A 16,108-nucleotide genomic window follows, 5' to 3' on the forward strand; every position below is an offset into this window, starting at 1 on the left:
GAGTCAAGGAGTGGTGGAAAAAACCTGTCTAGCTGTGCTGAGCATCTTTTTGCTGTCAGGATTCAGTTATTAAGAAACCTATGCAGTTAGTCTAATACTTGAGAGGTGGGAAAAGGCATGGCTTATTGGGTTTATTATAGTTGCAATAAATAGTACTGATTTAGCTTAATTGCTCTATGCTACCACTCCAGTTATTCTTCCTGATAGACTGATGTGTGAATGTATGTACATACCACTTTTAAAACATGTGTTGGCATTGTGATCTTCTCTGCCAGATACTTGTCTTTATTTTGATGATGTATCCTCTCTTCCTAGGTTATTAATTTTCTTGGAGTAACTTATTTTGGATAGAACATGTGTCCACGTTATTCTGCACTTGCTTTTTATTATAACTCAAGTGTACTGGGTGTTATTTACATAGACTATGCAGTAGACACTGTGAATTACATGTATTCAGTGGTCACATGCGCCCATAAGTGAAGGACACATAAATAATTTTTATATGTGTTTGAAATAGTAATAGTATTGGTCTTAGTGGGTCAAGTGCTGTCTGTGACAGTGTACTCTCCAGTATTTCAGAGCTGAAAATGGTACACTGAACAGTCAAGGCACCGGTTCTCACAGAACAGAACCACATTAACAAATGAAATTTAAAAAGTGCATAAGTACAGAAAGCTGAAATAAAGACATTGATAATTGAATGAAAACTGCACAAATATAAAAAAGTTTTCTTGCACTCCGACATAGTATTATGACTTTCTGTTTCTAGATGTTTTCATCACAGTATAGTGTTAGATTATAATTTTGGCTTTAAAGACTCCAGAAATTAATTCTTAAAGAATTTTGTGTTATTAGAAGATTATAAACTTCTCATGATCAAGATGTTTCTACTAATTTTGCTTAGATTCAAAATTGAAAAATTACTTAAAAGAGACACATAGTAAGAGCTTATGTGGCCTAATCATGTAAACACTGAATGTTGATCAATGAAGAGTGACTAATATTAACTACTTTTCTAATAAATATTGCCTAATTTTGTTATTACAAGCTCTGATAAGTATCTGTGGGTCTCTTTCCTACGTAGGCACGCAGCCTTTGCAGCTGTTTACATTTTCCTAGTAAAAATACAAATAATACAATGCAAGTAGCTTAGGTTTTTTTTAGGAAAAAAAGGGAAGATCACTAAAACCTGACACAGTCAAAAAATTCAAATTTATGATCGACAGCCATAGTGTCCATTGGTATTTGAAGTGTTTACAAAATTGTACTAAGCTGTCTTCTGCAAGTTTGAATTTTCTGCCTATCAAACTGCTTCAATCTTAACATTCTAAATTTAATTTTGTATTCATTTAGAAGTGTTTTCTCATACGTATATACACACGAGCATGTATAAGTAAGTGTGTATATGAACATATGTTCCAGTAAATGTACAGAGTGTTTGTGGAGTTAGTGCATGGAATGTTTTCATTGATGTTTTGGACAGGTGAATTGCATTTGAACTTAAAAAATGCTTTTTAAGAAATATTGTCACAGTGCCCCCAACCTCAGAGGTTTATAGAGTCAAGCAAAAAAATAAGAAGCACTTGTGGGAAGGACAGAAGTTTTCTTGTCTCTCATGTTTGTTTAGATTATTCTGGAAAAGCTGCTCAGTATTCTGAATGTTAGGATTTTATATTTGCACTTGAATTTTAATTATAGAATGTGTGTTGCCCCTGTGTCTCTTCAGCTTTTTAGGAGGCTGCTGAAAGAGGGAAACTAATATGTTGGGTTTTTAGTCATGGTGTGTATGGAAGTAGAGTTTTCTATTTCAGTTACATGTTGTGGTAAATCTACTGAGGTTGTGATCATGTGATTGCTTTGGCAAATAGTTTAGGTGTATGAGCAGTCTAATTTCAGTAACAATGCTTTTGTGTTTGATATAAAATACCTATACAAGTGTGCGGAACATCAAGGACTAAGAACGCATTGCCTGAGTTAATATACTGAAGATTTTCTTCCCAAACTGTGACTTTAGTTGTAAACTTTAAAAGGAACCTTTTTTATAAAGAGTTCATGTGGAAAAAGTTTGCATTGAGTCTTTTTGCCCACCAGTTTTGTGTGCTGCTGGTAAAGCTAGGTTTTTGTTGAGGGGAATTTTTTTCAACTGGGCAAAACAAAAAAGTGAAGTATTATGCATTTATATTTTTTCAGAAAGCATGATCCCTTTCTCCCTCTTCCTTTTTTTTTAACAACAGAACTTGTTTCAATTTATTATACATGTCTAACCATACAATTATCAATGCAGCATCCCATAACTAATGCTGACCCACTTTCCCAGAAAAAGATGTTCATTGTGCATTTGAAAGGTTGAAAAGGTTTTTGTGGTTTAAATGTTGTTACATATTTTACAGCATTAGGATCTATGGAATATTTTGACAACTGCAACAGTTCAATGAAGTTGGTAATTTCTTCTTTTAATTATTTTTCATTGAACAGATTTGGAGTTAAATTTTTAAGACTTGTGTTCTGGTATATTATACAGGAACATTTTGATGAAATGTATCATGATTTTTTTTTATCTTATTGCAAATTAGCTAGAGATTATTGCCTTTTAAGAATAAGGTTGTTAGCCTTTTAGCATAAGGTAACCACTGGCGCATAACTTTGACAAAACAGTGTGGTGTTCCTTTCACTAGTGATTGTACGTGTATGGCTGCACATCCTCTGGTAGATGAGCTGATGCATGGGCTTCAGAGATTATCTGCAACACCCTAATTCCACATACAGAGTGGGAAATAAGACTGGCTTTATGCATTTCTTTAAGTAAAATAACTGGTTGATATGAAGCTCCCGTTTTTCCACTTCCTTCTCCGTCCCCACACTAAACGCAGTGCAAGTAATGTCTTGAATTGTTTCAGATTTGTTAGAGTTTTGTTATTCTAAATAGAGTATCTTTAATATTAAAATTATGTATTAAAACATCTTCTCCAGATAAGTTGTTTCCTCTTGTGTATGTGATGCCACTGTTTTTTAAACTTCCTCAAAAAATTCTACTTGGCTACTTAAAAAAATTAAGAAGTCCCCCCAATAGACCTTGCACTATTTTTTACCTCCCACTCCTCTTTCAATCTCTTCATATAGAAATTTCTGAAAGGTCACTCATCAGAGCCCTCTAAAGAATTAATACATCTTTAACTGGCAGCTGCTAAATTGGAGGATGTTCTTAAATGGGAGGGCAGAAAAAAGCCCCAAAGTAACACCCCTTATCCTCCCTGAAAAAACAAACCAACAAACCATCCCTATTAAGTTGGATTTAGATTTTCCTGTACATTGTTAGCACAATGATATGCCCTATGTTGTGAAATTCTGTTTTTCCAACTGTTAAACAGTTTTTGATAGGTAGGACATTAATCAGATATTTTTTATTAAAGTAAGGGATTATTTCTTAGTAAGGGATAACACTTTCTTTTAAGTCTTTAATCTAAATTCTAAGTATGGGCACTAGCCATAGAAATATTTTAACTTCATTAGCCTGAACCTCCCTATGCTCAGCTCTGTTGGTAGTATGAGAATACCTTTGGATTACTAACCTGTAAAAAGTTAGTGTTTTTACAGTAATTAGCTTGACTGTAGTTACTTTTGTATTTTTTGCTTTAGCTACTGCATTTGCTTATGCTAAGCACATAAAGTTGAATAGAGAGCACTTAAAGTAAAGCATACCTTTCTCAGTTTAGTTTCCAACATACAGGTATTTGATAAGACTCTTATAGGATTATTTAAATGATAATTAAAGATTTACTTACCTAACACTTTAATTTTTTCATTAATATATGAAATGATCGTTATTCTTAATTAGCCTCATACCTTAGTTATATGCATTAAAATCCTAATACTGTTAAGTGAACTAACTTCTTTTATTATGTTAACAATTTTTGTAAATTATTTTTTCTTTTCTTGCAGCAAGGAGCAAATAATGCAGAAAAATTTGACTACGTAAGTTAATGTTACAACATTCCTTTTTTAATTAAATTCAGTGATAAAAGTTTAAAGATGGTGAGGGAATTGCAAGTGAAATATTAGTAATATATGTTTTGTCTTTGTAGCTGCACTTGATTGTTTAAACATTTAGTGATTTGGATTGCATCTATAAAATCATGTTAGATTTTGGGGTAAGGCTGGGTTGAAAGTTCATAACTTTTTACTGTGTAAAAGTGTTAGCATGCTTTTCCCCCTCTTTGTCTCTAACAGGTGATGCAGTTCATGAATAAAATGGCTGGTAATGAGTATGTTGGATTCAGTAATGCTACGTAAGTATTTTTTATTTACTTAATGAAGTTGGGTGGAAAGTGCTTTAACTGGTAATTGGTATAAGTTCAATTATTTACATCCATAATATCAGAGGGTCTCCTTGGCTTAAAATTTACAACTAAAGTTGTGCATGTCTCTGGCATCAGTGTGGCTAAATTTCACCTAAAAGTTTTGGTTACCTCTTTGAACTGTCATTATTCTGTCTTAGTGCTCTGTTGGTGCTATGGCAGTGAGAGCTGTAAGTGCAACTCTTCTCTTCCTGGCATTCGTATTAAAAATTAAACTCTGCATGTTGATAGCTGCATATCAAATGTGTTAGAAAGCATAGTTCATACAACTGGCACTCGTTCTGTTTTTTTATTTTGCATATTTAAATGCTTTTCTCAAACAAACAGTTCCCTTATAAAATCAGTGTTATAGCATTCCAGAAATCTTGAGAGCTTTTTGAGGCAGCACAGGGAAAATCATGAAGATTCCACACAGTAGAGTTGCTTCCAGGTTGTCAGCTGGCATGCAGATGCAGAGAGACAGAATGAGATAACTAGTGTTTTTCCTGAGCTTTGTTCCTGTAAAAGGTGTGTACCATGGAAGGAACCAGGCAGGAGAGAATTACTTATCCTTGTATCGTACGTATTCCTCCTTTAGGTTACATCCTTACCTTAATCATCATGATAAAGAGTGCAACCCTCAGTCTGATCATTGTCTGAGCTGCCTCTTAATCCCCAGATTCCTCTGGTTTGGTCAGAGTGCTCAGGGAATGACCCTCTCACTTTATCTCAGTGTGGGATGTTTCATTCCACTATGGGCTATCTAGAAAGGCTTCCAAGAGTAGGATCTTACCCTTCTTTGCCTTATCTCTCTCTTATCTCCTTTATGTATGTGTAGGTCACCACTACTGTGTGTATTTGGATGTCAAGGCTAATTCACTCCATCTGGGTGAACTGGGATGAGCGTTTATGGAACTTCTGTCCCATTAGTAGAATATTTGTGTTCAGACGTAAATGACATTATGCATAACTCAAGTTTGACATGTTGCCTTGTGTTTATTTGGTTTTTTTTTGTTTTGTTTTTTTCACTTATAGGTTCCAGTCTGAAAGAGAGAGTGGAGATAGAAACTTTGCAATTGGCTACTACTTGAAAGAAAAAAAGGTTGATATCTCTTTTAAATGCGTTTTGAAGACTCTGTGGTGGGGTTTCTTCATAGTCTGTGAAGAGTTTTAATTTATTTGATGTACAGTATGGCACAAATTAATACTGTATATGTTTTCTCACTGTTATTCAAAATGCTGTCATTTAGAGTGTGATTATTCTTATGTCATTTTAATAGAATACCTCTAAACTTTTTTTTTTATCATAGCCATGTTAATTTGTTTGTTGTAAAATGCATAATCTGTGCTGTCCAGATGACTTTATAAAACTCCTAGTTGCATTTTTCAGTTTACTGATTTAAAGATGTTAAAAGCTGTACTGAAAAGTATTTTAATACATAGCTTATTGATTTCACTGCACTTATTTAAAATGTGATTTGATTAAATATTTCTACTTGTTGCATTTAAATATTTATTTTAAAATATGCCTAATGCTTAGTATGCTGACAAAATATAGCTTAATTTATGTTTTTCTAAAAGCAATATTGTAAAAAAATAATAATAATTTTACCTAAAGACCCTTTATTTTTCTTCCTCAGTGCTTTCCTGAAGGCACGGATATGGTTGCTATACTAGACTTCTATTTTCAGGTAACTGACTTTAAAATTGAGATTGACTGTAGACTTAGAATTGCTAATATAAGCAGTAGAAACTGATTTGTGCCTAGATATGAAGGTTTTAATGACTTAAACTTGTCAGCTTCTGTTAGACTCTGGAAATGAATGATGTATGTTTGATGTATCCAGATTTGCTTTTGTTTAGGGGATGTACTTAGATGTCTTTGTTGCTAATGGAAACTAGCAATAATCTTTAAAAGGCTAATAGGTAGAAGCTTAAAATGTCTTTTATTACTTCAGTGAGTTTGACAAAACATTTCTGCTTCTTCGGGTTGCTGCTTCTTATAGTACTGGGAAGTACTTTAAACTCCGTGTAACTGAAGAATGCATGTTCTTTTGTAAGCTCAAGCGTAGTGTTACAAGTGAAGTAATATAAGTATCTCCTCCTTTTTGTTTATTCAAAGGTTATGAGTAAAAGAGTCGTGTCACATATATTCTCCCCTCCCCCATTTTTTTTTCATTTTCACTTTCAGCGAGTTATTTGCAACTGTCACAAAATGAGAACTTGGCAAGTGCGAGGTATTTCCTGAGTGAGGGTTTCCTGATGTTAAAACATTCCCAACTCAGTCAGCTCTGCTGTACAGAGTTCTCAGGAGGCAGTTCAAGTTGTGTAACTGATTCAGCTCATTTGGGAGAGCTTAAGAAATAAAGAGTTCAGTTCTCAAAATGAATCTGTTTTTGACTCAGAGACTTGCTCTTACTTATGCAAAGTATAAACCATTATTTTCAAAATGCAAATTTTGTCTGAGTTTTTTCTATTGGGATGCACCTGCTCTTATCTTTAGATCAGATGGATGACTGTTTATGAAGTAAGGTGTGTGTGATTAACTACAGTTGACTTCTTGTTGAGTTAGAAAGTAGGTACAAGCTAATAGTCTACTCTGAACTTCCCTTCTGACAGAACAAAACCAGTATTTGAATTTGATATTTGAACTGATATTTATTTGAATTTACTGTTTAAACATGCTTTTTAAATGCTTTGTATCCCACTGCCTCAAGACCTGATATGCTTCTGAGACAAAGCTATTCATAAGTTAAGAAATGCTAAAGCTAACTTGTCTGATGTATTTAATTTGGCCTCATTTTTTGTGCATTCTGATCACTAATTTAATGATTGTGTGTCATTCTTTCTGTTTCTCTTGAAAAGTCCCAAAAAGGGTAGCTCATACACGAGCGGCATTTCTGTTTTCTTGTTATGGTACAAGGCTAACTTTCCAACACTCAGATTCTACTTAAAAATCTAGTTATTTCTTTCTTTGGGTTTTCTGTAATGCTCCTTCATCCCTTGTGTAACTGGGAACTTTCTGAACAGGAATAAACTTATTTGTTTATTATCTCTGTAAAGTGAGGATGGATTATTCTCAGTTTAGAGAAACAAGGTACAAAATGCAGGTGCTTAAACTGAGAACCTAGAAAGGATTTTTTTTTTCAAAGTAGGTGATATTATGTAATACTTCATATGTTTAAAACACAGTTGCCATTTTAGATGCGTCTCTGACAATCTCTTGATTTGCAACTCCAGTTGATTGGACTAGGATGTATTGAGTTTGGCACCCGGAAAATAAGAATTCCAGGTAGTAACTACTCATGCAAACGTGGCTTAGGTAACTTCATGAAGTATCATGTAATGACTGTTTGGCAAAAGCGAGAATACAAGCGTTAGTTTGTTTACTTTTCTAGAGCAGCATTTCAGCTTCAGGTTGAAACCAACTTATCTTTTGGTTTCTGCAGAAATGAGGCAGCATCAGGTGATGGCATCATATCACATTTCCTGATGTGTCACCAAAGTATGTATAGTCTGTACTGAAGCAGGGATCCTGGGAAAAACTATTGTGTGGTTGTATCATTACTATATAAAAAAGCATATATGAGAAAGGTGAAATAAGGCTGCATCAGCAGGAAGTGCTGGCATTAAGACTTGCATGTGCTAGAATTTGCAGCTTTAAAATGTACTTCTAATAATGTGTGGGATCTTCTAAGGCTTTTAAAAAAAAAAACCCACACAAAATGAGCTCAGATTGAAAAAAAACAGTCATTCTGTGGCTTTGCCGTTTAAGCAGATGCAAAATAGTGAGATTGTTTTACAGACCTCGTCCTCTCAAAGGAACATAAGGGGGGGTGGGGGGAGGAATCAAGTAGAAACACTAACCCATAAAAAATACTGTCCCAAACTTTTGAGAGGGCTTACAAACACTGTCACTGGGATCTTTATAGTAGAAAGATTCAGACTGTATTAATTGATGCTTTTAGTGTCATCTGTAACAAATGTTATGCTGCAGGTGATTTTGAGATGTTATTTGTGTAGAGACGTATTGTTGATCCTGCAGTAGTTGGCCTTACTGTGCTGGAAGTATCAGTGCTTATAATCTCTATTTCTTTTTCATAAGCTTTGCTCAATAGAAGTAACATGTGAATCAGCAAGTGTGATGGCAGCAACTCTGGCTAACGGTGGCTTTTGCCCAATCACTGGTGAAAGAGTACTGAGTCCTGAAGCAGTCCGGAATACCTTGAGCTTAATGCATTCCTGTGGCATGTATGACTTTTCAGGGCAGTTTGCCTTCCATGTAAGTAGTTTTCAGATATTAATTATAGCTGACCAGGAAGATAAATCTCTGCTACTGTTTTCCGTGTTCCAGGAATTGCTTAGAAAGTGAGCACGCCAAAAGGGAAAATATCACCTAGGGTTCATGGCATGACTAATATCACATACCTTATGGCACTCTGCCACTTCACAACTGGGAATCCTTTTCATGTCAAAACATAATTACTCTTCACTGGGAAGGGCTGTTCGTGGGAGAAACAGGTCATGATGCAGGTGTAACTGAAAACATAACTGAAGAAATCCTGCTACATGGGAGTAAAAGGTAGCAGAAAGCATTTGCAGACAGTTTTCTTTCAGAAAACTGCAGACAGTTTATTCACTTTTTCTTCACTAACTCAGGCTCATGAATTGTCCTTACATATTGTAAAAATGTCTGTCACACAGAGCACATGTACCATGCTTCTATTTTCCAGCAGCATGTTCCTTACATGTAAGTATTTCAAGATGGGCTGTATCTTATTTGTGCTCTCAGCGTTTTGTTTTGAGCATTTTTGGTTTTTCCTTCATACATGTAAAACCGATTAGGATGCTTTGTGTGACCTGAAAGTTACTGCTTAGAGAGCTACAAGGATGTTAATTCCTATTGGAAAAAAAGTAATGCCTTTGTCCAGATAGTAAATAAGTAGGTTATTGTGTTATTTCATAGACAGACTCTTCAGTTTTCTTGTGGTTTTGTTTTTTACCTTTTCCCGTCAAGATTTTTAAAAATTTATATGGCTTCGTGCTACTACATCGTTGCAAGCTGTTCATGAGAGATACACTTGTGCACTACTGCTTAGTCATAATTGCTTTTTTATAATAGATTTAAATTATCTTTTTTCACTGCGTTACTGACTCACCGTATTCCTGGCAGCAAATAGTTTTATGATTGTGTACCTTTGATTGCCACAACTCTGCTTCAGGTTATTGTCTGTCTAAAAAGAGATAAGTAGTAATGCTTTCCCAGCTTAAAGTGCTTTCCAGATCCATGTTTTATAAATACTGCATAATAATCTTCAGTGAAATGCTGATGCACTGTGTTATAATAGTGAAGAATGTTTGCAGAGGCCAGTAATTCTTTATTCTATAGGTTGGTCTTCCTGCAAAATCTGGAGTTGCTGGTGGGATTCTTCTGGTTGTTCCTAATGTCATGGGCTTGATGTGCTGGTCACCTCCTTTGGACAAGATGGGCAACAGTGTTAAAGGAATTCACTTTTGTCATGTAAGCTGCATTGCCTTTGGGTTTTTCTTGTTTTTTTTTTTCCTTTTGCAGCTGATGTTTACTGAGCTTCCGTTAGCATAGCTGAGGTCTAAGTGAATTAAATAGTGATTTTTGATTCTTCCCTACATAGCAAGTTTCACTGGTTCAAGGCTGGAAGTCCAAGAATACACATAATAATTCAGTAATAAATAGCACTTGAATTCAGTGACCATTTAGAAAATACGATGCCAAAAACACTAGAGAAATCTGTTGTGGAAAAGCTTTGAAAAGGAGCAGTTCATGAAGTAATGAAAGCGCTGGTCTCTTGTATACTGTATTAGAAGCTGTAGAGCTCTACAGACTTTTTCCCCCTCTCCTGTCATAAAGTGAACAATTTTCAAAATGCTGGAAACGCAACTCTTATTTCTTTGCAATAAAAGAAGAAGGCTGTAATGAAATATTGCCATTCTGATGTATTTTTAAGCTGATTTTTGTAAACCATCTGACATAAAAGATGTCTTTATAGATCAGACCCAGCTGTTGGGCAAGCTCTTCCTAGCTTCATCTCTTGCCAGTGAAAGGGCTGTGGATAGTCTGTTGATAGCAGCATTAGAAGCAGGAGAGATTTTGTAGAGTACTATGTAATGATTAATAAAGATGTTTTGTGGGAGAGGAGAATGTGAAAAATGTTTTCTTCCTTGTTTCTCTTCTCCTGAAAACTACCTTGTAATACCAGTGATGTAATTATAAATGGGAGGTTGAGCAGCAGTTAAAACTTTTCATACTTCTATTTATCTAACATTCATACAAATTAACTTAACTATAAAATCATAGAACAATAGGATTTACTGCATTTATGTGTGTGGTAATGAGACCTAAAAACTGATTCATGATCATGGTGTACAGGTAATGTGAATGTAACATTCACTTTTAAAAATAGAACAGCATAGCCAAGTTTTGTAATTATAACCTTTCATGCTGTAATTCAAACTGAATTAGAATCCATTGTATCACATGTTTTCTTGTTTCATCCTTTTGGTTGAAGTTTGATGTACTGGACTAGCCCAGGCTATTCTTTCTGTTCCTGAAGTGTTCCATACAGCTGGAATAGGAAGGTATTAAAATAGATATTTTGCAAATTGTTACTTGTTTAAGAAGGAGTTTTAAGGTTTTATTAGAACTTTACAGTGTAATTATGTTGCATTCAAAGGGCCTTATGGATTTATTAAATAAACTTCTCTTATTGCTGGTTTAAGTTGCTAGGATATGATGTAAAACGTAAACAGTAGTATTATTATCTTGTATGCATTTGGCTATCATATGCAGATAATAATGAATGTTCTCTAAATATTTACAGGATCTGGTTTCTTTGTGCAATTTCCATAACTACGATAATTTGAGACACTTTGCAAAAAAGCTTGATCCTCGCAGAGAAGGTGGTGATCAGCGGGTAAGTTGATGTCTGTGTTTAGTGAGTGTTGTTAGTAGACATCAGAGGAAATACAGGAAGTTCTTCTCTAAATACAAAACTGCTCAATGACATGTATTGCATCAAAGCTTTCAGATAATCTAGTTAGTTTACATTATTAGTGGACACTTACCTGGGTGGACCACACAGTCACAGGGTTTCATGCAGTAGAATTTCATATTAGATTTGTAACTCCATTTCATGCAGTTCATCTCCCCCACTAGATTTAGTAGATGATATCTGATCTAAGAGTTTTACTGTACTGGTTGCCTTTAATAAAGACTTGACCAGCTGGTGGGCTTAACCTTTCTGTTCTCTGCTGCAATGCATGAGATCTGTGTTTAGCTGTACTTTTCATGGGGATATCTCTGAGACCACATGTCTTGCTGAGAGTTGCACAGGCAGTGAATTCAGGTGTGAATAATCCTGTAGACAAGAGCCTGTTACTTAGGAAGCAGCAAAAGCAATATCTGGGAATGGACTGAAAAGATAAAACTGTGAGGGTGCCTGAGATAAGGAAAACTTCTTTGTTTTCATTACCATTAATGTTTTGACTAAGGCATGAAGATTTCAGTAGGAGAAGATGCAGTAGAATGATTTTTAAAGTGCTTCGATATGCATGTATACATCTAAAAATTACCAAGTTTTGAATTTGAATTTTTTATAACTGGAAAAGAGAAAATAGCAGTTTATGTGAAGAGCTGAAAAACTTGAGTCTATTAGCATTGACTGCAAGAATGGATTTTTTTTTTTCCTTCAAATACACTAATGAATAATGTATGTTGCTTGAACAACTAGCATTCCTTTGGACCAATGGACTATGAGAATCTCCAGCAAGAACTTGCTTTAAAAGAAACAGTGTGGAAAAAAGTGTCACCTGAATCAAACGAGGACATCTCCAGAACCATAGTGTATAGAATGGAAGGTCGGGGAGAGCAGAACTAAACGAATGGGTTCTAGTTTCATTAAGTTCTTCATTTTACAAACCCTCAAGCATCTCTAGATTTAACTTTGATTTGAATATTGTTTGCCTGGTGTTCCATTTATATATATATTTTGTGTAAATTCTGTATGCTATACCAAAAAGACTGTCAAAGTTCAAGGGCGGGGTGGGGAAAAAGCACATGCAAACAAAAAACCCAAAGCTGTTAACTGACTTTTGTAGTTACTTAGAACACATTTAGTTAAAAAAAAAAAAAGGTGAATCTTACTGTTTTCAAAGATATACCATTTCTGTGTATATCTGTTTATTTTTGTTTATATCTCAGAATTTTAAGTAAATGAGCTTTAGAGCTAAGCAAGAACTTACATGTCCTCTGAGAAGGGTCAGCATGTAAAGATAGGAGAATATGAATTAAAATATAAAATAGTGTCAGCAAAATACAGCAAATTCCTGAATCTCTAAATAATTGTATATTAAGTGGAGATAGGTTCTGAGTCATGTTATTATCATATCCTTTCCTTTTTAATGTGAGCTTTCAAATTGCTTTGAACAGAAATGGACCCTTTGCATATGCCATGCTAGTGAAGATTATTTTTCTCTTTTAATCAGACCATTAATAATTATTAATGCCAATATTTAAATAAAAAGAGCAAAAATGGCTGGGGAGTAGTGGGAGAAACGGGGAGGAGGAGGAAAAAACCTGTCTTATTTGCAAGTTAACTAACAAAGCAGAAAGATTTCTGACCCAACTGTTCTCTAGCTGCTTGTGCTGCCAGCTGGTAGTTATGACTCAGAAGTCTGCCTTACTAATAGTGCAGTGCTCCACCCTGGAGAGGAATGTAAGCAATCTGGGGTTTAGAGTGCTAACCAACTGAGCAGTGAGCAGGAAATATGTTCAGAGTAGAGCAGATAGGTAGATCTTATTAAAACTGTTTACAATTAACTTAGTTTTCAACCATTAATATGTGCGCATGTTCATCTATGAAGATCAGAGGTTTCAATTCACTTACACATGAGCAAATTCTTAAAAAGTTATCATTAATTGATATCTTTTTTAAATGATTTTGAGTTTGCAGCTCTGTCAGTTTGCTGAAGAACAGGACTTGCATTTTTCTACAGACAGCAGCATCTGTTAAGCTGCATAATTTGATAATTTGAGTATCTTTAGTAGGGTGTAGCTCAAAATGATGTATTTAAGCTTCAAATAGGCTCTGTAGGCAATGCTGGACAGAGGTCAAAGATTTGCTAAATTCTTGACACTTGTAGGTATTAGATTCTTTATGATGCTAAAAATCTAAGAAAATTATTCTCTGCATCCCTTTTATAAGTTTGCAAATAATCTGATACATCCCATCCCCATTACACATCACGCAGAGTCCGAGTTTATAAAACTGCAGAAAACTTGTCCAAGCAATGATAAATGGTATTAGCTGGTTGAGGATTTTAAGAGGTAATGACACACAATTCCTTCACCTCTTCTCACCTTCCCCTGTCCCTCTCCCTTTTCAGTTTATCTAAAACTCCAAGGTGAGTTCATATGTGAGTTTTGCTGAAAGGGAGAGTTCAATTTTTCCTGCCCCTCTTTTGACCTATCTAGATGTTTATGAGTTTAGGAGGATGCATAAAGCAAAGTTGATGTTCTCTGAAAAAGCAAGCTCCTCTTAATTACTCTGTTTAGGTATTGTTATTTTGCATAAACTTTTGAAAAAAAACTCTGACGAAACCCTGAATAATCTTCATTTAGCAATGTATTGTAAAAGGATGGGCTCCCTGTCTTTGAAGCCTGGGATGAAAAGTATTTAAGCAATTTTCATTGAATTTGAAGCCCTACTGGGATGAAGAGGTAGATCTGTGGTGCAGATGTCAGTAATAAGTGTCAGTCATACATTGCTGAATAATAATTATTTTATAATCTTATCACTGATGATAAGGTTAAGTTTGTCAGTGCTTATCCTGAAAATAAAGTGAGTAAAGGCAAAGTCTTGTATTAGAAAAATGTCTCACCCATTTGAGGATTTTACAGTAAACTAGTAGCTACAGAGACATAACAAGTATTCAGATTCTGCAGAAGTACATGTCCTTACCTGAAATACCCTCCGTTGCAAGAGGGAATGTAATGTGTCTGTGCTGCTAATGAAAAGTATTTACAATGATGACATGTTGCTGGTTAAATTACTGATTTAATTAAAAATGGAAAATGCATGATGCAGGATTTGCTTGATCTGACTCTACCCATCTGGATTTTTAGTACTGTTTGAAACCACTTCTAAAAATGTGGTTGAAGATGGAAGATTTTTCCATCTGGGTTTCAACTTGAAAATAAAGTTTTACCCTATTTATGTTTGTCAGTTACATATAGAACTTGTGGTAGAGTCAAGTCCTGCATGGGAAATAGAAAAATAAAGAAACTACTAGATCTTTAATATGCATAATAAGAATATTTAGGGTACAGCTTAAACAATCTTTATATATTTATATATATATATATTACAGTTCTGTAATATATGCTTTTGAAGCCTGTCTCAGAATTGAAGGCAGCTCTAGCTAGGAGGAGAATCTCAGGAGGAGATTCCTTTGAACCAATTATTTTGTAACTTGCCCACACTATTAGTTTCTTGTCCTGGCCTGCCATGTCTGCAGATGGCTCTTTTTCATGGCAGGGTGCCTGGAGGCCAGAGTTAGGTCTGCCCTGATGACTTACCCCACCTACCTTGGGTCTGGTGAGCGGGTCCCAAAGGACGGGTGATAGAGGCTGGTCATTCCATGTGTGAAGTCTGCAACGGTTTTAGTGTTCACCTGTGCTACAGTAATAGCAATTCTTGATATTCAAGCATTTTAGCTGTTTGTTTGTTTTTCTTTGTCAGCATCATTAACATTTCATTAGAAATGTAAATGCTTTTTAAAGTTTTATTTTAGCATTTGTGTTGTACCTTTTGACTCAGTTGTTAAGTTACCTGTCTCGTTTTCCATTTTTCATTTGCATTGTATGTTATTTATGTATCTTGATTTCCAGCATGCTTATTTTTGTATTGTTTAATAAATTTATTTTAAGCTGATTTTTATTGTATTTTTTTTCTCTCGATTGAGAACACGTTTTTGAAATTGAAGTTGAGATAGCGAGCACCCCATTCTTAAAAGATTCTGGAAAAGTAGGTGGAATAAGCAGATTTAGTTAAACCAGTCATTGAAAACCTTCCTAAGATTTCTTAAACATTTTGTACAGTAATCTAATTATTTTTTCTCTTTGAACTGTTATCTTAGAGAGTTGAAGCAAAAGTCAAAGAAGCAAAACTTTCTCACTGTGACTTTTTTAATAAAAAAGTCCTGGTGCAGTAGGATATTAGCGTCACTGTGTATTTGTCTGGTTTTGAAGATACAGATTCAGTCACTTGGAAAATATGTGGCTAATGGTACTAGTGCCAGGGTAGTAACTGCTGATCCTGAGCATTATGAGGGGAAAAATACAGCATAATAATCACATGTAGCAAGGAAGGTGATCCAAACCCCACATTGTTTTAGTAGTGATAGTGGAGTCTGCCTGTACTGAGGACGGCCATAATTATTAATTTAGCTTTTCTGTAGACTGGGTTATAACATGAAATAGTATAAAAATATCCCATATCAAAAGAGTTTATTCTGTAAAAGTCATAAAGATGATGAAAGGCAGAAGAGTAGTACGTACAAAGAGAGAGCCACTGGTGATTTACCATGGAATTATTTTGGCTCTTACGTTTTGGTTTTCATTGTGTATTTGTGTCAGAAGACCAGTGGGCGGGTAGATGAATAAAAAGGCAATGGATTCAGAAGAGGGTGGGTGAGAGGGGGGATGGAATATGTTGGTTTTTCATTTCTCTTATGGCTCT

At 35.0% G+C, this 16,108-nt stretch overlaps 1 protein-coding gene across 2 annotated transcripts in view; it reads left to right on the top strand.

Moving 5' to 3' along the window:
• GLS (glutaminase) overlaps positions 1-16,108 on the top strand; it is a 73,263-nt gene that overhangs the window by 37,763 nt on the left and 19,392 nt on the right. The window contains exons 8-15 of one of the 2 annotated variants that reach the window (XM_027678130.1): positions 3,940-3,972; positions 4,228-4,286; positions 5,370-5,436; positions 5,975-6,025; positions 8,440-8,616; positions 9,724-9,855; positions 11,192-11,284; positions 12,101-15,301. In XM_027678130.1, coding sequence (XP_027533931.1) covers positions 3,940-3,972; positions 4,228-4,286; positions 5,370-5,436; positions 5,975-6,025; positions 8,440-8,616; positions 9,724-9,855; positions 11,192-11,284; positions 12,101-12,247 — 759 coding nt within the window. In that variant the 3' untranslated portion in view covers positions 12,248-15,301. Of the gene's footprint in view, positions 1-3,939; positions 3,973-4,227; positions 4,287-5,369; positions 5,437-5,974; positions 6,026-8,439; positions 8,617-9,723; positions 9,856-11,191; positions 11,285-12,100; positions 15,302-16,108 lie in introns of those variants that run through there. The other variant, XM_027678129.1, reaches the window with a different exon arrangement.

The sequence above is a fragment of the Neopelma chrysocephalum genome, unplaced genomic scaffold (genome assembly GCF_003984885.1).
Source record: "Neopelma chrysocephalum unplaced genomic scaffold, ASM398488v2 Primary Assembly neopelma1_44, whole genome shotgun sequence".
Classification (NCBI taxonomy): domain Eukaryota; kingdom Metazoa; phylum Chordata; class Aves; order Passeriformes; family Pipridae; genus Neopelma; species Neopelma chrysocephalum.